This window comes from Danio aesculapii, chromosome 25, assembly GCF_903798145.1.
Source record: "Danio aesculapii chromosome 25, fDanAes4.1, whole genome shotgun sequence".
Taxonomy (NCBI): Eukaryota; Metazoa; Chordata; class Actinopteri; order Cypriniformes; family Danionidae; genus Danio; species Danio aesculapii.
In genome coordinates this window covers 18,862,408-18,886,272 of record NC_079459.1, presented here as the reverse complement: position 1 = coordinate 18,886,272, position 23,865 = coordinate 18,862,408, and the positions used below count along the sequence as shown (strand labels likewise).

The following is a 23,865-nucleotide window of genomic DNA, read 5'->3' as shown; positions in this document are numbered from 1 at the left end:
CTAAAAATGTACTCAAGGGAAAGTAAAAGTACACGTATTTAAAACTACTAAGTAAATTACAATTCCTGAGAAAAACTACTCAATTACAGTAATTTGAGTATTTGTAATTTGTTACTTTATATCACTGAGGGTGAGTAAATGATGACGGAAGTTTCGGCTTTTGAACTATCCCTTTAAACGATTGTGGCAATAAAAAGAAAATCTAATAAATAAATAATAACAATAGATAGATAATAAAGAGAATATATAATATTATTAATAATATTTTTGGTGGATAAAACAATCAGAATTGAATTGTCTTTAGCACATTTCCCCTTTAACAAAGGAATTAAGGATTGTTTGCATAGGGCAGTGTTTCCCAACCCTGTTCCTGGAGGCACACCAACAGTACATATTTTGGATGTCTCCCTTTTCTGACCCATTAACTTCAGGTGTTGGAGTCTCTTCTGATGTTATGATAAGTTGATTCAGGTGTGTTTGATTAGGTAGAGGTTGAAAATGTGTACTGTTGGTGTGCCTTCAGGAACAGGGTTGGGAAACACTGGCATAGGGTAACTAATTATTTTCTATTAATTATTACTTTGAATGTTTGGATGAGAAGAACCTACTGATGTGTCATAATCTGCTTAATAAAAAACAAATCAAAATATCACTACTCGAATTAAATCAAATTTCGATCGACTCCTTAAACTTGATTTAAAAATTCTCCCTCAAATCCTAGACATCCAACCAGCGCCAGGTTTCACCACACACACGCACACACGCACACCTTCCTTTCTTCTTTCCTTCCTTTTTTCCTTCTCCCAGAGAGGATCCATCTGAATCCCGCTCTCTGGAATGCGCGCTCCAGCTCCAGCATTCCTGCCTCCTCCTCGACATCACATCCGGGTCACTCGGCAGTCAGCGAGCGTGCAGTCGCGCGTGCTCCTCCATCCATCCGTCCATCCAGTGGCGTTTGTGCTGCTGCAGCTCCGCGCAACATGGACCCTCCGAGCAGCAGCCAGACGCGGACAATCTGACGCGCCTGCGGGACTCGCGATATACGCCACGCGCCGGGGCAGGGATGAGGTGCAGTCCGGCAGACGCACACTGCTAGGCGAGTCGACGAGCGTCAGCGATGTCAAAGAGTCTGAAGAAGAAGAACCACTGGACGAACAAAGTCCACGAAGCGCTGCTCGGCAGGAACAAGGAGGGCGAGCTGGGGTTCGACTTGAAAGGGGGCGCCGAGAACGGCAATTTCCCGTATTTCGGGGAGGTGAAGCAGGGGAAGGTGGCCATCCAGAGCGGCAAGCTGTCCCAGGACGAGCTGCTGCTGGAGGTCAACGATACACCGGTGGCAGGGCTCACCATCAGGGATGTGCTGGCCGTCATCAAGCACTGCAAAGACCCGTTCCGACTAAAGTGCGTGAAGCAAGGTGAGGAGAAACATCAGCCGCCGTTTCTTTCTACGTGTGTATGTGTGTGAGAGAGAGACCACCGCTGTCTGGAGCTGCTGTCTGCACATTATTATTATTACACCGGATCCTGTTTACACACAAAGGTGTTTTCAGATCTGGTTTGGTGATCGATTGTGGCCGCAAGCGTTTTATTGTCAGCTGAAGTTACGATATAGCGGATTGTCATATCGACGTGTCAATGCAATTGGAGCTTTGTTAGGATTCTGAGGACTGTGGTGTTGTGGTACGGTGAGGGGTGTGGGGTATTTTTCAGCCCGTGTTGGAGATGTTTTGGCCCCGCTGGTCTGCCATAGGCGAACTGGGCGAACATTTGATGGCGATTTCATTGATCTCGTAAATTGCACGTTGAATGTGGCAAGCGGTATAAACATTAGCTCATTAGCAACTATTGTTACCTCACGCTATTTTCACACATTTTGTAGTTTACGAGAACAAATCGTTATCAAAAGCACCTTTTCAAAAGTTTTTTAAAGCCTCATTCACACAACCAGCGACTTTTCACCCTGGTTGATGACTTCAGTCAGCATGTGTATATGTATATGATAGAAATGATAAATGAATACGTGTAACAAAATTGTTTTGTTTATGTGTATACATAATCAGTATATAATACACACATTATATTATGTCAAAACATTTTATATATTTTTTTATATTTTGCCTAGCAAAGACAAAGGAGCGCAATACTGAAGGATTGACACGCTCACGCTTTCCACATGTTTTTAGACACAATATGTGACTGACAAGTGTTACAATATACCTGGTTGTACTTCAGCCTTCCTGCATCGAAAGTAATCCCTCACCACAATTGTTGACTTCTTTTTGGGCACCAATTCCTCCTGAGCTGAACTCATCATACGGGTTTAAGTCTGGTTTAAACTTCTGCGTCAAGTGATCGGCGTGACCCATGGCACATGCCTTGCGCGTTGTTGTGCATTTATACTTCTGTGCGCTGTTTGTGTTGCTCTGCAATTACACTAGCTGGCAGTGAGGTGTTTATGTTCCTCTGTATCGAGTTTCTTCGCTGGTGTTTTGTTTTTTCTGACCACTACCTTAATGTAGAAGTAGCTCAAACTCGCTCATTTTGAGGCGGGAACGGGCGGATGTGCAAAACTTTGATCATAAGGTTAACTCAAAACAAATGTTTCCATCTTGACCTCCTTCATGAGACTAGACACTTGTAAACTCTCGCTCCAAGGGGTTTGCACGGCTCTCGCTCCCTCCCACACTCGTCAGCACTACCAAGCCAACTATTCACAGAGTTTGTGCTTCGTGCTGTCGTTGCGACATGTAGTTACATTTTTTGCGAGGTGCGTCAGCATCGGGCACGGCGAGGGCAATATGACCACATGCAGGCTGAGCCGGAGCTTACCCGTGTAATTGACGTAGAAGTATAAAACAGCCTTCATGCAGCCTATTCAGTCTATTGTTCTCGCGTTCTGTTTAGGCGTGCTGCGTTATGATTGGTTAAAACAGCACACTGCGGGCGAAGTATCAGTCGCGACTGGAGCAGTAAGGCGATTTAGAAACTGTACATGTTCAAATCACAGCCCTAATCATGATTTATCTTTGACCAGCACTTTTTATGATTGTATTCACTGACAGCAGATTCGTTTTCTTCCTGTGGGAATAAGCATTGTGGAGGGGAAGCACTAAATGTAAATGGAATCTGTACCTATCACAGGTAATTAAAAAGATGAACAAGGAAAAATGTGTGCTATGATTTTTGGATATTTATCTACAGCAAACGCCGGTCTGTGTAGGTCTACTACAGCATGGAGAATACAACCGGCTGGTGCAGGAGCTGATACGGGGTCATGCGAACTCTACTTATGATTGTATATGCTGTCACTCACAAAAGTTGCTCTTTTATTGCATAAAGGATTCTCAACTTTGTTGAATCACTTGACACGCTCACATCCAGTTGCTGTCGCTTGTGTATCCGGATATTTTTTAATGTCTGGGTAAAAAACAAAAACCTTTTTCCCTTTTGAACACAATACATTTTATTTTGAGTAACGTTTAAAATATTTTGGAGCGGTAAACATGACAGGCTAGATGAATTATTCACTTCTGCTGACTTTAATATGCTGGATTATAATTTTTATTTTACAATTTAAAATGGCATATTTGGTTATCTTTTCTGCTGGAGATACTGTTGTCCTGAATAAAAAAAATGTAAATAAAAAATCGTACACATGCACGTATACCTTAGGAGTGGTATTGCAGAAAATAGTTTTAAAACCTTGACTTTTCCAAACAGCAGTATACGTTGAAAACGGTTATCATCCCATGCCTACGGTACACACCAAGCCAGTGGCAAACAACTAGCGCAGATAAAAACCAACAATGTTGTCAGTTTGCGTCTGGACCAAAAAGCTGTGCATGAACACACCAAACAGACAGCAGCCGACTGAAATGAGAGTGTAGCTGCAGCTGTAGGGCACGTCTGTTTGTTAGGGTCTGTTTGCTCATTCCAAAAAGTGAAACCAGAACTTCGAATGCATACATACGAAGAGTAAACAGTGCAGAATTTTGTACCATTATCACAGTAAATGTCTCATAATAAATCTTATAGTCCATATTGTTTCCAAAATAAAGGTAGTGAATTTATAGCTGGTATCTGTGTAGTTCCTATTGACTTGTATTGTTTACTTGGTTAGGCCAGTTAAATTTTTGATTTTGTGCATTGATTCGCTGCTGAAAAACCAAACACAGCGCTCACTTCCACCAATGGCAATTATACAGAACATGCTGAATTGGACCAACTTCTCGGACTTTAGACTTTTTTTATTAAAAATGCTGTTGCATCTTGAAGACTTACTGATGATTATTTTATTTGTTATGATTATATTATTTTACTTACTGATGATTATTTATTTATTTATTTTTTAAACGTTTATTTATGTGCTTTTTGCTTGTTATAAAACTACAACAAAATACAAAAGAGAAGACAAAAAATACACCCAATTCAATGCACTGCAATATAATACATATAAAATACAATACATAAAAACACTAACCTATGACAAACGAACGACAGAACACAGAGGGACAAATGCACATGAAAGCAAAATATCATTTAGCTGGTCAGGTAATGGATAAATTAAAGCAATTATAAAGTAACGTTGTTGTTGTATCACCAGAAAAATGCATTATCCTGACTACAGTTTTATTGTCAAATAATAGTTTGAACACATTATTAAGAATATTATAGATTATGAATAGTGAATATCAATTACACTCAATCTTTAATTACTATGTTATTGAAAAGGGTTATTGATTAGCTTGCATTTCTTCCAATGCATTAAGGTGTTCTAATATCTGTCCCCATGTTTTATCAAATATCTGCAATTTGTCATTATTGATATATCTCAACCTCTCCAAAGCAAGCATGTTTACGATATCTACCCCACACACCAAATTTAGGTACAGATTCAGTTTTATACGTTCTCAAAATCACCCTTTTGGCAATTACCATACCAAATAACATGGCTTGTCTTTCAGATTTATTAAACATCTCTAAATTACTAAATATCCCAAGAACAGCTAAAAGTGGACATGGTTCTAGATTTTTTTTGGAGGGCTTTAGAAAAACATTCAAATATATTTTCCCAATATTCTTGTAATTTAGGACACAACCATATTAAGTGGATTAGGAATCCTTGCTGCTTTACAATTCTGAAATTCATGAATTCATGAAGGTGTCTATTCAATGTGCACTACAAAGTCATGTTGGAATTAGTAGGTCATCTGGGTGCTTTTCTCCTTCTGTTTTTTGCATACTAAGAATTCGGACATACTACCTGGCTCACGTACTATGTAGTAGGGAGATATGCGATTTTGGATGCAGCAAATTTTTCTATTAATAATATATTTTAAAACCTTTGGATTTTCATTAAATTGTATTCATTTTAATTTGCAAAAAGTGCTGCATTTCATTAAACAAATTTTTTTTTCCAGAATGTTCTTGGCACACACTAGTCTATTTTTAAGTCTTAAGTTTTTACAAAAAAATTCATGCAATGTTCTAGGAATTAGTGTTGTCAAAAGAATTGACATAGGTACTAGTTAGTGCTAAAAAAAAACAAAAAACGTCCATTTCTTGCTAACATTTAAGCCGCGTCAATCAGCTGATCTGTCTGTGAGGTGACATACGAGCGATTCGCTGATGAATTGACTGATCGATGCAGCTTTGAAATACTCCAAAGTTAATGGGAAATAGACGTTTTTACCATTTCAGATTGGTGCCGAAGTCGATGTCTTTTTGACAACCCTAGGAACGTTAGTTTTTGATTATGAAATCAGTCCAGTAGTGTTAAAATCCACGTGAACCGGAAGTTCCTGAGACTTTTATTTCAAAATGTTGATGTACTTCGAACTGAAACTGAGTGAATATTAAATATGGGGGTTGGCTTTCTTTTTTTGCATAATTTCTTACTGGCAAACTAGTGGTAAGTGGGGCGTGGTTAAAAATATTGTGGCTATAGCCGTCAAACTGGTGTCAACAGATAAGGACCGTTACTCCAAATGCAGAAGCATAAGGTAAGAAATTGATTGAAGATTTCCAGAACAAGCATTTGTTTTCAGTGGATTATTTGCACAAAATAATTGTTCACCAAAAGAAGAACAATGTGCACAAACAAAATAACCATATTAAATTTTGATTTCCCGTCAACTTAAATTAATGAATGCTACTGTGGCTTGCCGTACTGTGGCATCTCTTCAAAATAATGGCACTGGGTGTTGAAAAGAACACTAGATGCACCCATGTGTTGTTATCTCTCACACAGATGTTGACGCTCAGTGATGATTGGCATTTGAAGACGTTCAGCTGTGTGTCTTCAGGTCGGAAATGATGAGTTTTCAACAATGCTTCTAGTAGATTATCCGTGTTTTCCGGTGTTGTTTGAAGCAAACTTCAGCCCCAGGCCTGCGCTCTGGAAAACATCCCCAGATCCCCTGTGAAAGCAAAAAATATCTTGATGCAAGCAATGGTTGTGTCGAGGGAGATCCAGATCTGTGGATTGATGTACAGTAAATATTGACTGGCTGTTGAAGATCAGCATGGGGAGCATGTTGTTTATGGTTTACCTATAATAGAGAGGTTGATGGAATGGATTAATTTTAATGATTGAAATAGTGTAGAGTTTAGAGAGAGACTGTAAACAGAGGAAGAGCCATGATTTCTTATTGTTGACTTGTTAATTTGTTAGCAGTTGTTTAATAATTTGTAATATACATTGAAAATATCCATATTTGTTATTTGTTATATTTGTAACATATTTGTTACTCATATAATAAAAATATCCATGTTTATTATATGAGTATTTGTGAATTCTTTTTTTTTTCTCCTCGAAAATTGCCTCATATCCAGTGTAATGTATTTTTAAGCAAAAACACAACTACTGGAAGTAAAAAATGAAGACAGAAACTGAACAAATACAAATCCCAAGTAGCATAATAAAATAATAATGTTCAAAAAAATGTTCAAAATTATCAAAAAAGTTGAATGAAAATTGTATTTAAAAAATTCTGGGAAAATATTTTTCTAACATTTTCAACAATATGTCAAAAGCGAATAGATCCAGATCCCCTTATTGTAGTTCTAGTCATTACTGATTTTGAGATAAACTGTACAGAACAAAAAAATTCATATATTCATTTGTCAGTCTATTCTATTAACTCTGTTAATATTATTAAACTGTAGACAGAAAGCTGCTCCTACATGTATACACCTAATGAGGGATGTAATGAAACATTTGTAACTGGAGAAGCCCAAAACTAAAAAATCTGGCAACCTTTAATAGATTATTTTAAAGACATAAAATCGACAGGAAATAGTAAAATTGAAGAGGATTAGACTACTTTAGATTAAAACCGTAGGTCAGTCTTTTATTTATTTATTTATTCTTTTTTTGTATTTATTTAATTTGAATTATTTTTTATTATTTATTCATTAATATTTTTTATTGTATTTATCTATTGTTATTTTGTGTCAGTATGTATTGTTTGTTTGTAGTATGCTTTATTGTCAATTGTTGTGTAAATGTTTGTTGGACCAAATTTGTAAGTCAATGAGGATTGACAATAATCTGATTTTAATATGATTAAGACAATACTCTGATTAAGAGTTTACCATGTAAACAGCGATTTTTGATTGTTAATCCGACAAAGGTCATAACCGAACTACACAGAAATGTAATTAAGACATGCGGAGTATGCCGATTTGAGTCGCATTATTGAAGTGCAGTACAGTCATGTAAACACCTTAATCAAACTATTACCGTCGTGTAGGATTTTTGACACATTTTGCGACAGGATAGTGCATACACACAGCCGTTTGACACTATGCTCTGTACCTACCGAGTCAGTGAAGGACCACAGACAGCTGCATCGCGAAATGCTGAGATCCCCTCCCCTCCCCCTCAATTGGCATGCGGGATCAAAGTACATTAAAACAACAACAAAACAACTCTTCCAGCAGTTCATAGTCGCATCCAATATCTCATTTGTCTGGGGGGCATGCACAAACTGTTGCTGAATAAAAGTAAAAGTGCCAAACTGCAGTTAAAGTCGACAAATTAAAAATGAAACACCTGAAATTACACAAATTATCAATGTCTTTAAGTGTTTTAAAAAAAAATAAAGTTATTAAAAAACATTTTGAATGTTAACAAAAAACATTATAGTCCATAAAACAGAAATAAAACACTAAATATTAGTATATACATAAACAAAAAAATAACAGAATTTTTTTTTTAGAAATAATAAGATTTTAAATAATAGTAACTATTTTAATCCATAAAACACTGAAATAACACTTGTACACTGGTCTAGACAATGTTCACTTATGTTAAGTTTTTTAATTGCCTGAATTATAATGAAGAAAGGATTCTGTAATTAGATTTCTGTAATTATTGGCTTGTTGATTTACGGTAACTATTTAGTAGACATAATTGGTTTCAAGGTTTACTGTGGTTTGAAAAAGTCAAGGTTTTAAAACCGCCAGAGTTTTCTGTTATACCGTTCCTATGGTATATGTACAGTTTTTTTTTTGTTTTTGTTTTTTGTTTTACATGGTTTTTGCGACTATTTTATTTAGTTTTTTAGGGCAACAGTATCTCCAGCAAGGACCTTCGACATTAACAGCTACTGGTCCAAAATATTTTAAATGTTTTTTAAAATTAAATATATTGTGTTCAGTGGGGAAAAAGTTGTTGTTTTTTTACCCAAATATTTAAAAAGAACATATTTTAGAGCAAAAATCACAATTCTGTAAAACAGTGATTTTTATTTTATTTATTTATTTATTTATTTATTTATTTATTTATTTATTTTTTTTATCCAAGCTTATCACACTGTCACAATATTATACCGGCACATACTGAGTATACACTTAAAATATCCAAATTTGGGTTTTGATTTAATTGAGATATATTGCTTTGTTTTACTGATTGTTGATTGAAGCACTAAAATTAAAATCTATAAATAAATAAAAATAATTTTAAATAAGTTGAAATTAAATCAAATCAAGCAGAAATCTCTCAAATTTGATTTAAATAATCTTCATTTGCATTTAATAAATTAATGCAGTGCTTCCAGATTTGACGTGAGATTTCGTTTCTTTCATTTTGCTGAAGTAAAATAATAATTTACAATAAAAACAGAAATAGTTTATACCTGCCTGCTGATGGGATTGGGTTTATTTTAGTCTCAGTCTCGTCCTGCTTTGAAGCAATGTAGGAGATGTTGGTTTGGTTTGTATTGGTGTGTGTCCAGGATTCACTTTTGTGGTTTGGTGCTTTCAGGGACTTTGATGCCCGGCTTGTCATAATGACCCAATTCTGACAGTTATATAAATATCAAGCTAAGTAGTCAACTAGGCTGCCTTCATACAATCACATTTACACACTGAGCCACGTTTCACTCGCGAGAAAGAGCCGTCTTAATTTAGAATTCCGTCTTCTTTCATGTTTTCATTTAATCTTCCAGGGCAGATTTGTGGTTTCGTGCTTTCATAATCCCGTAATTCATTGAATGACCTTCGCCTTTTGAAATCTCCACAAAATACTCTCATTATTTTTCACTTGTGAAGTGCAGTGATAGGGTTTATAATACAGCTTGATTCTGATTGGCAGGTGGACGTTCTAAGGTGCAATTAATTTTAGGTAAACACTAGGCTTGGGCGGTATCCAAATTTTGATTCCGTCAAACCGCCTCCCTATTTTACCTCGGTATCCGATATTATCGTGCATAATAAAAAAAATTATGATGTAAGGCTCAGACAGTGTCACCAAACTGTTGGCTTGTGCATAAACCTTTTAGAAACTGAATACCGTATATGCGACCTTAGGTTTGCGGTCACCTGTTTGTCTTGTTCGTATTAGAGATCTGCGCTGGACGCTCTCTCCTATTCACGCACACACACACACACACACACACACACACACACACACACATAGAGAGCACCAAGCGACACACAGCATCACGCTCTCTCATATATACACACACACACACACACACACACACACACACACACACACACACACACACACACACACACACACACACACACATATATAAACAGCATCCACGCCCGCTCCCGTTCAAATTACACCAGAGTTACCGACCCCTTCCGCTCTTTATTCGGAAATTTATTCCCGCACCGCAAGAAATCTGGTCGGGTCCCGCAGTACAGCAGTAGGAATGCAGACCTCTAGTTTGTATTTACCACGTCTCCCTTCTCATTTGCTTGAAACCCGAAATACTGCCAAACTGCAGAGGTTGTGTACTTTTTCGAAACCAGGTCACTTGGTGTGCGACTCGCCATCTTACCTTACCTCTCTCTCTCACACACTGTCCCATGATGACAATCACGCATACGCATTTTTAGGCATTAAATAAATAATATTTATTATGTAATACTTGTCTCCTATTTAAGTGCATTGTTTTTTATGATGGTATAACAGTATTGAAACTGATACCGTTGCTATTTTTAGATCCCGCGGTATACCGTATTACCGCCCAAGCCTAGTAAACACAGAGATAAAGTAGTTCCAGGCAGGTTTTGACTGCATTAGGGCTCATTTACACCGAATGCGTCTTTGCTTGTAAAAATGCTTGATGCAGTGCTCAGAAATAGGTTTAATAAAAAAGCGCAGCACAAGGTCCATGTGACAATATTATGAATGTGATGTAATAATGACAATAACAGATCCATTAGAAATAGGAAAACACTATTTTATAATAATAAGCACTTGAATATACATCGTATATCCAGGATGTTCTGGACAAAGCCACAATGAGCGTCTTCTCTGCCATGATATAATGGTAAGATAACAGTTGTAATGTCAACTTTCTACTATAAACAGAAGCTCACAACTTTTGCCCCACCTCCAATGCTTTTGGATCTAACAGTAATGAGCTGAGCTGTGTGTGAAAGTTGAAGATCCTTCAGTCAAACATGGTGTCTAAAAAATGTGGTGCTCACGTGGACAGCACTTCAAAAAACAGGAGCGTAAACATCACACGTCCATTAAGCACGTGTTTACATTGAAAAACAATAGAAAAGTAGCACATTGGGGAGAAAAAACACATTGTGTGTGAACGACCCCTTAGAGTTCCATATCACTACATGTAATGACTTCACAGTCTATAACTGCCAAAACTCAATTAAAAACATTCAGATAAATTGTTTAAGGAGCTAGGGCTACGTCTGAAACAGCTACTGCTCGAGTAGGTACAACCTTTGAATTTGACTAAACTACATGAACAATAGAAAAGTATATTATATGTTGTATGAATGGGAGTACATACATAGTTCAGACATACTACATCCGCCATTTGTCATTATCACTTGACCTACACTACCTGAAAAAACAATAGGAACAACAATTACGTGACTTCTAGTTGATCATTTGGTATCAGAAGTGGCTTATATAAAAGGCAAAGGCCACTAAAATTCATCTTCAATGCCTTCTCCATCCTACCACAGACATGCTCAATAATGTTCATGTCTGGTGACTGGGCTGGCCAATCCTAGAGCATCTTTACCTTCTTTGCTGTCAGGAACTTTGATGCGGAGGCTGAAGTAAGAGAAGGAGCGCTGTCCTGCTGAAGAATTTGCCCTCTCCTGTGGTTTGTAATGTAATGGGCAGCTTAAATGTCTTCATACCTCAGGCTGTTGATGTTGCCATCCACTCTGCTGATCTCTCGCACGCCCCCATACTGAATGTAACCCCAAACCATGATTTTTTTTCTTCATCAAACTTGACTGATTTCTGTGAGAATCTTGGGTCCATGCGGGTTCCAGTGGGTCTTCTGCAGTATTTGTGATGATTGGGATGCTGTTCAACCGATGATTCATCAGAAAAATCTACCTTCTGCCACTTTTCCAAATGATCAACTAGAAGTCAAGTTATTATGGTGGCTTGAAAAGCCAGCATACTGTTATCTATCTTAAACTTCTTCTTCTTCTTCTTCTTCTTCTGAGACTAATTTCTAAGTGTATCTCCTCCTAGGCCTTTCAAGCTACATACTTCAAACTTTCGTCAAACCTTCAAACTGGTCTGACTCGGGTTGCTATATCTTTTCTAACTGATCCGACCTTGGGTTTTCCGAAAAACGACCCAGAAAAATCCCAAAAGTCCCATTGACTTAACATTGGGTCAAACTTTGTGAGCTCATAACTCTGCATCAGACTGTCCTACAGACTTCTAACTGGACTCATTTAACTCAGTCTAGCCAGCAGCCAATAACTGATGACTTTTTAACTTACTAGCCACTCCCTAGCAACCACTTACAGCACCCTAGCAACTGTCCCATAGACTTCCATTGTAAAAGACTCCCGTTTACTTAACATTGGATCAAACTTTGTGAGCTCATAACTCTGCATCAGACTGTCCTACAGACTAGAGTCTGGCCTCATTCAACTCAGTCTAGCCAACAGCCAATCACTGATTACCTTTCAACTTACTAGCCACTCCCTAGCAACCAATTTCAGCACCCTAGCAACTGTCCCAGAGACTGTGACTAGCTATTCTAACACACGCTGACAGTTTTAACATCCTACTGACATGCTAATCTTGCTAGAAAGGTGCTAGCAACACGATAGTGACATGCTAGTCATGCTAGTAACATGCTAATTCATGCTAGAATCATGCTAACAACATGCTAATTCATGCTAGAAACAAGCTGATTCATGCTAGAATCATGCTAGTAACATGCTAGTTACATGCTAATTAATGCTATAATCATGCTAGTTACATGCTAATTCATGCTAGAATCATGCTAATTCATGCTAGAATCATGCTAACAACATGCTAATTCATGCTAGAATCATGCTAGTAACATGCTAATTCATGCTAGAATCATGCTAGTAACATGCTAACTCATGCTAGAATCATGCTAGTAACATGCTAATCCATGCTAGTAACATGCTAATTCATGTTAGAATCATGGTAGTAACATGCTAATCCATGCTAGAATCATGCTAGTAACATGCTAATTCATGCTAGAATCATGATAATAACATGCTAATTCATGCTAGAACTATGCTAGTAACATGCTAATTCATGCTAGAATCATGGTAGTAACATGCTAATTTATGCTAGAAACATGCTAGTAACATGCTAATTCATGCTAGTAACATGCTAATTCATGCTAGAATCATGCTAGTAACATGCTAATTCATGCTAGAAACATGCTAATTCATGCTAGTAACATGCTAATTCATGCTAGTAACATGCTAATTCATGCTAGAATCATGCTAGTAACATGCTAATTCATGCTAGAAACATGCTAATTCATGCTAGAAACATGCTAGTAACATGCTAATTCATGCTAGAAACATGCTAGTAACATGCTAATTCATGCTAGAATCATGCTAGTAACATGCTAATTCATGCTAGAAACATGCTAGTAACATGCTAATTCATGCTAGAATCATGCTAGTAACATGCTAATTCATGCTAGAATCATGCTAATAACATGCTAATTCATGCTAGAAACATGCTAGTAACATGCTAATTCATGCTAGAATTATGCTAGTAACATGCTAATTCATGCTAGAAACATGCTAGTAACATGCTAATTCATGCTAGAATCATGCTAGTAACATGCTAATTCATGCTAGAATCATGCTAATACCATGCTAATTCATGCTAGAAACATGCTAATTCATGCTAGAATCATGCTAATAACATGCTAATTCATGCTAGAAACATGCTAGTAACATGCTAATTCATGCTAGAATCATGCTAGTAACATGCTAATTCATGCTAGAAACATGCTAGTAACATGCTAATTCATGCTAGAATCATGCTAGTAACATGCTAATTTATGCTAGAATCATGCTAGTAACATGCTAATTCATGCTAGAAACAATGCTAGTAACATGCTAATTCATGCTAGAATCATGCTAGTTACATGCTAATTCATGCTAGAATCATGCTAGTAACATGCTAATTCATGCTAGAAACATGCTAGTAACATGCTAATTCATGCTAGAATCATGCTAGTAACATGCTAATTCATGCTAGAATCATGCTAACAACATGCTAATTCATGCTAGAAACATGGTAGTAAAATGCTAATTCATGCTAGAATCTTGCTAGTTACATTCTAATTCCTGCTAGAATCATGCTAGTAACATGCTAATTCATGCTATAATCATGCCAGTAACATGTTAATTCATGCTAGAATCATGCTAGTAACATGCTAATTCATGCTAGAATCATGCTAACAACATGCTAATTCAAGCTAGAAACATGCTAGTAACATGCTAATTCATGCTAGAACCATGCTAGTAACATGCTAATTCATGCTAGAACCATGCTAGTAACATGCTAATTCATGCTAGAAACATGCTAGTAACATGCTAATTCATGCTAGAATCATGCTAATAACATGCTAATTCATGCTAGAAATATGCTAGTAACATGCTAATTCATGCTAGTAACATGCTAACAACATGCTAATTCTTGCTCGAATCATGCTAGTAACATGCTAATTCATGCTAGAAACATGCTAGTAACATGCTAATTCATGCTAGAATCATGCTAGTAACATGCTAATTCATGCTAGAATCATGCTAATTTATGTTAGCAACTGCCTAGCAACCACTTATAATACTTTAGCAACTGCCTAGCAACGCCTTAGCAACCACTCAGAACACCTTAGCAACCGCCTAGCAACACTTTAGCAAGCACTTAGAACAACCTAGCAACTGCCTACCAAGAAACATGCCAATCTATACTAGAAACATGCTAACATATATGTATTTATCTATGCCGACTGTTTCAAACTTCATAAAAACTGCTTCAAACTTTAAAACGACTTCAAACTTTTAGACTCGGCTTTTCAAGCCACCATAAAGTTTGTCCTCAAACTTTAATATCTAGTTATTTGTTGCTCTTACAACTGGGAAACACGAATTTTCCAAGACCCTTGCAAATTAGAGCATATTTAATGAAATAATGCTTCATTTGCCTGTTTTAACAATATTTGAGAAATAATGTAAAGCAAAATATGTGAGATCTTAATGTAATTAATCAACTGGGGAAGGATGGTGATAAATATTAGTTCATTTGTTTTAAAGAAGAACATGAGCAGACTTCTGCAGCCTTGAGGGTTTGACTTCTTTGGCTTTGAAGTGTAATCTCTCCGTGACAGTCATTATTCTGTCATAATAGTCCACGTTTTCCTCCGAGATGCTAGATAGATTCGCATTTAGTCTTCGTGAAAGAAGTCATTTTCTTTCATCTGTGGTTTTCAATATTTCATCATCATCATCATCATCATCATCATCATCATCTTCTTCCATCTCCTCTGATCTCTCTTTCCTTTACATCTATGGAGAAGAGCAGCGCCTCTTAATTTGGCAAACTGTGCATAATTTTTTATCGTGTATTTAGAGTAAACCTACAGTGAGATACTGAGAGTATCTGTACGTGAGAAAAGCAAACTGGTCGGCGCCAGTGGTGTAGTGGTTAGTGTGTCGACACATACATTCCGGTGCTCACAGCGACCCGAATTCGATTCGCGCCTCGTGGCCCTTTGCCGATCCTTCCCCTCTCTCCCCACACTTTCCTGTCAAAACTCTCTACTGTCCTATCAATTAAAGGTGAAAAAAAAAACAAAATAGGGCTGAAAACAGAGCATTTCTCATGGTAGATAAAAACATATTGAACATCACAGTAATGCATTGCTTATTTATATAAGCATTTATTATGAATGCTTGTTATTGATGTTGTAACTAATATCAAGTTAACTCAAGTTCAGTGGATGTCCGACAATTGTAATGTGTTTTGTTTCTCCATTTATTTTTGTAATAATGTTAAAGAGGGTTTCGTAAGTTAATGCGTTCATACAAAAGTATTATATTCAGTCAGGTCCATAAATCTTTGGATATTGACACAATTCTAACATTTTTGGCTCTATACACCAACACAATGGATTTGAAATGAAATTTAATGAGCAAGATGTCCTTTAACTGCAGACTATCAGCTTTATTTGCCAAATCAATCCCCTAACCTGAATCAGATGGAGCATGCATTTCACTTGTTAGTGTAAGTGTTGGTGTATAGAGCCAAAAATGTTAGAATTGTGTTGATGTCCCAATATTTATGGACCTGACTGTATATATTATATATTTCATTCAAATTTTGTTTATGCTCAATTTTATTAAAAGTATTATTCTTGAAATGTTATGATTATCTCAACACAATGACTTTATTCTCAATCTAATCTGTTTATTCTCAAAACACGATGACTTTAATGTTGAGAAATGTAATGAGTTTATTCAAAACATTTTATTTTAATTTGTTTTCTTGAAATCTATCATTTAATCTTTACCAATTTCCAAACAATCAACCAGTTTCTCTAAGCTCAAGGAAAACTCCCACCTGCCTCTAGTCAAGTCTATATATATATATATATATATATGTATGTATGTATGTATGTATGTATGTATGTATGTATGTATGTATGTATGTATGTATGTATGTATGTATGTATGTATGTATGTATGTATGTATGTGTTCTGCAAGCTAATATTCTTTAAAGAATATAACAATATTATAATAAACTTGTCTACCTTAGTAAATGGTCTACCCCTCCCCCAAGATCAGACTGAATCTTGTCTCAAACTGAATTTGGCGGGGGGCCATTTCAGTGACTGTCAGTTCATAGGAGGGCCGTTTTAACATTCAAGCACAAGAAAAAAGTGGAAACCTGGTGTAATTAATGCACTTAGTAATTCTTCCCCAGAATAAATGCAGTCAAAGCTCCTTCTTTTTGTTTTTTTCTTGTACACATTGAAGGGGTAGTTTAGATTGCTAAAAAACTACAATTTAATAATAGGCATAATAATAATAATTATTCTGTCCCAATCAAATGTTGATTAACCAAAAGTTTAACTTTTATATGCAACTGCACAACAATAATAGTGATAAAAATATATATGTTTTGGTGGGCCAAATTTCGTTATATTTTGACGTCAATTGCGGGCCTGTGGGAAGGACGCAAATGGCCCGCAGGCTAGCAGTTTGAGACCCCTGCCCAAGAGTATTCAAAAATGAATAAGAGTATTATTTATATATACATGTATACTTTAAAAATGCGAAAGGCACATATCCAGTTTAATGATCTTTAATCATGACATTTTAAACCTGAAATGAAAAACAAAGTTTGTTTTTGAAACTTTTCTAATGATCCAAAATAAACAAAAACAAAACAATTGTTGTACTCTTATTATATTCACATTATAAAAATTTGGACCTACATAATAGTTACATTATTAATAATAATAATAATAATAAAAAAGACACAATATGAAAATGTTATATTACAAATTGTGTTTATTTACACAAAATGCATGTGAGCTTGAACTACATGCCAATCAGAAAGTAATGGATGCAGTTCTCCCGTTACAGGGCGCTTTAAAACAACGGCAACTGAAGCCACGCAGAAAAAAGAAACCAAAGTATTTTGCAGTATTATCCCTTTCAATATGTGTCTTATTATTTCTATAAATATTTTGGATCCGTTTTTAATATATAAACTATATAACCTACCTTTTTCTATATTGGAGACAACAACAATAAAACACACATGATGCTCTGCATTTCAGTTATTTTATTCCACTGACATTTTTACCAAAACAATATTTTACTTCAGATGTGAATCAAAAAAGGGCTTTTTTTGTAAAAGGTTCGCAAAAATAAGTTTCACCAAAACTTAACCAAACGACTGTTTAGTAGCACATAGCCTAACTAAAATTAGAAGCTAGCATAATTTGACTGCGTTAACTTAAAATAAAAATAGCCTGAATATTTTTTACCACAGCTATAAAACTTAAAGATTAGGTAAAATAACATTTCTTTCAAAATGATCAGTCGGTGGAGGTAAATAAAATAAAGTCAGCCTAATTTAACTATGCTGCTTGCTCTTAAAACAAAAACAGCCTGAATATTTTACCATGCATGGCTAATAAAACTTAACGTAAGGAAGGACTACATATTTTTATTCAAAAAGATTTACAATTAGACCGGCGGTGGAAAAACACACTCAGCAGGCACAGAAGTTGCAGGAACAGCCAGGTACCACTGGGCAAGGGTGCTTAGCCTTGCAAATGGAGACTCATTTACTTTGCACCACAATAAAGGATTCGGGTTTAGAGAGATGCATGGCTGCCTGAAGTAGCTTTCGATTTTGGTGTCATCCGGTGAAACATCACTCATGCCGTAGTCCTCGCCGAAAAAATTGTTGAGACACGGCGCGCACATGACAGTTGATAGTATCACACACCAGACGCGTACATTCGCATGGTATTTAAAATGAAACTATTCAGATGGCGCTCTGTGGTGCAGCAGAAATATGAACAGTTTCCTGAGTCGTGGCTGGGCACCATTGTGTACCCTGATAGAAACCTACGTTTAGAATTCTGAAATGTGCTGCGTAGACCCTGCTGCGACGCGGCGCTTCTGTTGTGTGACCCCCTTTATCTGCGCTCAGATCTAGTCTCTAGACCGCAACTCCCTGCAGCCATAACCAATCAAATATCAAACTACCGCCCAAATACCAGCATAACCGATCAGAGAGAATGAAAGTATTTAATTTTAAAGCCAAACGTTCATCGTTTTCATAATCGATCGTCGCTGATGCGTTCGATTAACCGATTAATCAAATAATTGTTCACATCCCTAGGTAAGAGCTATGTCTGTAATCCATTTTGAAACTTTTAAACGGTCAGCATTGTAGGGAAAAGAGCAGGATGAACATTCTACTAAGCATCTCCTTTTGCTTTTCTACAGAAGAAGGTTTATATTAGCTTGAGGATGAGTAAACGATATGTAGTTTTCATCTTATTGTGATCCATGACTTTAATACACAGAGCTGTTTTGATATATCTGCCATTTGTTCTCCTTGTAATATTAACGCTCCATATTTATTAGATGCAGATTGTCTCTTGGCTGGTTGCAAATCTGGAAACAATTCCCTAAGAGAGCTGTGAATGCGTTTTAGCTTTTGCACATTATGCAATGTAATTCTCCAGCTGTTCGAACAATTTTGCCTGGACATCGATTGTCTGATTAATCATGAAAACAGAAAATGTGGTGTAAAGTAGCGTTGGGCGAAGTTGACCAATTGGCATCGTACGATGTCTAATATGAAACATTGCGATGAACGATGGCATCGTCGTCATAGGTGACAGTAAATTAATTATTCTGACTTTGTTCACAATTTAGTTTTTAAATATTGTAATTCTCAGTTTCTACCTCACAATTCTGACATTTCTAGCAATCCTGAGTTCATCTCACACAAGTTTTTTGCCGCACTTCTTTTTTTTCTTCATCACAATTATAAGATAATTAATTAAAATGGAAAATGTTTGAATGAGGTGATTTGCAAAATAGTCAAAAATGCTATTTGTAAGTTTATATATTGCAGTACTGAGTTTAAGTTTCACAATTCAGTTTTTTTCTTCCCAATTTCAAATTTATCTTGTAATTCTGTTTTTTTTATTCTCATTTTTAAGTTTACTTGTTTTTTATTTCTCTCAATCACAAGACACTCACACACATATAAGAAAATATAAATCAGGAAAAAAATTTCATGATTATTAGAAATAAACTCAGAGAAGAGCCTATTAGTAAATATTTAAAATTTACAAGCCACAAAATTGTAATTCTGAGTATATATTTGGCAGTTCTCACTTCATACCCTCCAGTTCTGTCTTTTGTCTCACGTTTCTGACTTGAATAACAAAATCGCAGTTGTAAGTTTACATATATATATATATATGTATTGAGCATGCGTCAATAGCGCCACCATATTTGTGCAGTGCTCCAAGGACAAAAGTCATTCAACCGCACTTGTCAAGACTAAAGCCAATGTGATGATGCTGGACTTTTAGCGCTGTGTACAGGTGTAGTAACAAGCAAACAAACAAAACAAAGCACTAAGGCAGATCATTTCATAGGTAAGATTTATTTATTTAATTTTTAATTTTTGTATATTACGAACTTTTGTGCTAAACAATGATAATACAGTCTCTTAATTACTGCCCTGACCATAAGGCAAAGTAGCACCAACTTGCACTAAATTCTAGGCTTATGCTAGTTTTGTTGAATAAAGTAAGCAAACAATGTGAATGAAATATAACAACAAGACGCTGCGGTGACAGAAACTTGTATTATTGTCGGCTAAGTGAACGTCTAGAATACCATAAAATACCATATTAAAATGTTTTACGAAGCGCAAGGCAAAGTCGTTTACGGAGATTCATTCACAAAGGAATCGCTTCCTCCGTTAGACTTAGGAGTGAAAGCAGGAGAAGGGGGTGTTTTTCACAACACGGATTAGATCAAATTTGACAGGGAGGGAGGATAATACATCTCCATGCACACGAACACACACTATTTGTCAGCAATACCTGTGTGTTCACTTGGTCATCGATGTAGAAAAGTGATGTAAAATTGTAATTTTTATAATAATAAAAAAAATATATTATATATATAATATAATATAATATATATATTCTTTAAATTAATTAATGAATGAATTAATTAATTTATTTATTTGCATACTGATCACCGGGAAAAATCCCAATCATAGATATATGTATATATGTGTATATATCTCTGGCTCTGGATGGTCAGTCCTTCACTGCATCTTGGTCCCGCATTCATTTCAAAGGTTAGTCTATAGTTAGTTTATACTTCGTAATTCTTGTAATTATTAAAATCACCAAAAGAAAGTCATATTTGTGAGATACAGAACTGCATGAAAAAAGAAACAATAAAGAAAAGCAGTTATCGAGATTTGTTATTCTTGCCACAACAGGCTTTCAAAGAAAAGCCATTCTGAGTTTGTCTCACAAATGTTTTTCAGAATAAAAACACACACACAGCGCAGAGCATTCTTCAGTCTTCCACTCACTAAGCAAGTGGAGCACAATGCCACCTAATTTGTGATCCATCCAAAGCAGATCCATCTGACATCCCTCTAGGCTGCTATTTGGGATTATGATGGTTTTAATGCGCTTACCAGAGTAACTGATTGCAATCAACCGGACAGAAGCGCGAGGTTTCCATCACACGGAATCATATACTTTAGGCTGATGTTGAGATTGCCATTTTAAAGTGGGTAAATCCTCGACCAATCAGGGCAGAGGAGTGACTTTGATCCACTGTTAAGTCACGACTACAAGTGTATGAGATGCCAAAAACTGCTGCCTTGAATGTGAATAGGGTAAAAAAATTAACTAATATTTTTCAACATGTTTTCGCAATTGATTGCTTTTAGAATCGCAAACATTTTTTTGTGTCGCAAGTTTTCTAAAATAATCAGTTTAAATAAGTACAAAAATCTGAGCATTGGATAAAGGTGTACAATTGTTACCAAAGGGATTTTGGGAATCTTTTTGTGTCACTCTATCATTCAGAAAATACTAATAACAGCCAAGAAAATAACACTGTTCAAATATAATCAGGCAAATTATGTATGAACATGGCTATTGAAGTGATTAGTTGACTTTAAAGAGCATATTGTAGGTTAGACACCCCAGTGAGTCAATGTGCGTAAGAGTAAAGTAGGAACTAGATTTTCTTTAAAATATACGTTAAAGTTTATTATTAAGCCATCTGGAGTCGTTTGTAGTCACAGAAATATACTTCCGCATCTGAAAATCACCAGACCGGAAGTGACGTCGGATGAGGGAGATCGCGCATATAAACAGTATGAAGACAACAGACCGCGGTGCATGTTTGGATGCCGAGATAAGATATTCTCAGAGACTCACACAAATGACGGACCACAACCATACAATTATGAGCCTGTGGACAGACCAGCAAACAGAACAGCAGTCAGAGGAGAGTAATTGAGCTGTATTGTGAAGAGAACAGAGCAGGTTCTCAGTGAGAAACCAGTGTTGGCTTAGACAGATATGTAATGTAACGAAGTCTTATCTGGCAATAGCAAAGCTAGTATTGATCATCTATTAGTAGGGCCAGACGGAATCTGCGGACATTTTTTGTTATTTCTGCTGAGAATTTTGCTAAAAATCTGCAGAATTATTTTGGGAGTATCATAAATAAAACCTTAATATGTGAAATAAAAAAGAATATCTTTTTAACTTGTGTTTAATGTTTAAAATGCAAATCCAATGAGATCCACTTTATTTGGTAAACAAAGCAAGTCTCTCATATAATAGATCTACTAAAAGACAGAAAATATTACTTTACTGTATTGTACATAAATCAGATCAACATTTTCATATAAGTCTATAATATTACTGTAATTAATTTAAAAACTGAATAAATATAAATTTACTCAAGTAAATAAACGGAAATAAGGACGGGCTAAAAGTCTGCGGAAAATCTGGGGAAAACCGGCAATCTGGGGAAAATAAAAACAACATCAAATATTAAAACAACTAAAATTAGTTTTAAAATGTAGTGGACAGTTCTGCATTCTCATAGAGCCCACGTTGACCTCCAGTATTCCACCGTCAGAGACACCATAAGGGCTGATGCATATATTCTGCGGAAATAATGCAAAAGTTTAAATCATCTTTGTCAATCATGTATATTTCAAAATTTACCATATGATTTTTAATATAACAATTCAGAATACCCAGCCACATTTGCAGACCTCTGGGTAGTGAACTGCATCTCACAAATATAGATTGTACCCATTATAAGTTGAGCATGTCTGCATACAAACTTCAATTTTTCAAACGTCATTTGTTTTTCTTTTACAAGAAGAATATTCCTCATATGTGAATAAAAAGTGCCTTCCCTCATTGACAGGACAGAATATATTTTACTTTCCCTCAAGTAGTTCCAAACCTTATTGACTTTCTGTCTTCTGTTGATCACAAAAGAAGACATTTTGAAGAAAGCTGAAAACCTGTAACCACTGACTTCTATAGTAGGAAAAACAGATACTATGGAAGACAATGGTTACACGTTTACAATATTTAAAAAAAAAAAAAGTAAGTCAAAGATTGCGTTTGAGTTTTACCTGCCTGCATTATATAGAAATATTCTAGTAATTATTTCTAAAGTTTTTGTAAACAGATTATACCATGTATAATTAATTCAAGTTAGGGGGAAATAATAATCTACCTGATGAACGAGGTGAAGGTCTGAGGTTACTCTGTGAGCCAAAGTGAAGCACAGTTGAGCAAGAGGCCCGTGGAGAGAAAGCCTCCAGCTCCGGGTCAGCATCACCGCTACAGATGCGTCTCCCAAAAACTTATAAACACACCACATAACAATAAATTAATAATTAGCTGAGCAAACAAAGTCACTATGTGGTAACTATACAAGACATTAAAATATTAGCAAACTGATGGTACCAGTTGTCTTATCATATGCTTACATTTTTGCTCGGTTTAAAAAAGCATATTTATTATTCTTAATGTTACAGCAGCAGTGCTGTACTGTAGGCTACTCCAACATAAACACATGGCGTTGCTTTAAATTACTCAAATAATCATGCTTACTGATTTGAAAGTTGACAAATTTAAAAGAAAATGGAGTTGTCTTACCGTGTACAGTTCTCCTTTTCATCGAGCTTCATCTCTGACTGATCCAGGAACGTGTTTTAGCCATTTTCGCATCAGCTTTCAGTCTTATCGGATTCATCCAATTTCACGAACACAAATGAACCAAAATAATATGCTCTTTAAACAGTGAGTAAAACTGTTGTTTTTGAAGCAATCAGTTGACTTTATAATTATGACTGAACATGTTTATTTTAGAGTGAATAGTTGACTTGACGTAAAGTGAGTAAACCCATTGTTTTTGAAGTGATAAGTTGACTTTAAACAGTGAGTAAATCTGTTGCTTTTAAAGTGATTAGGGGATTTGAAACGAATAAATACACTCTTTGGGTTTAA

The 23,865-nt window shown here is 35.9% G+C and overlaps 1 protein-coding gene across 3 annotated transcripts in view; it reads left to right on the top strand.

Moving 5' to 3' along the window:
• The first annotated feature begins 898 nt into the window (after positions 1 to 898).
• The window catches only part of magi2b (membrane associated guanylate kinase, WW and PDZ domain containing 2b), a 227,462-nt gene continuing 204,495 nt past the window's right edge, over positions 899 to 23,865 (top strand). For all 3 annotated transcript variants that reach the window (XM_056451972.1, XM_056451971.1, XM_056451970.1), the window contains exon 1: positions 899 to 1,415. In XM_056451972.1, coding sequence (XP_056307947.1) covers positions 1,118 to 1,415 — 298 coding nt within the window. In that variant the 5' untranslated portion in view covers positions 899 to 1,117. The remainder of the gene's footprint in view (positions 1,416 to 23,865) is intronic.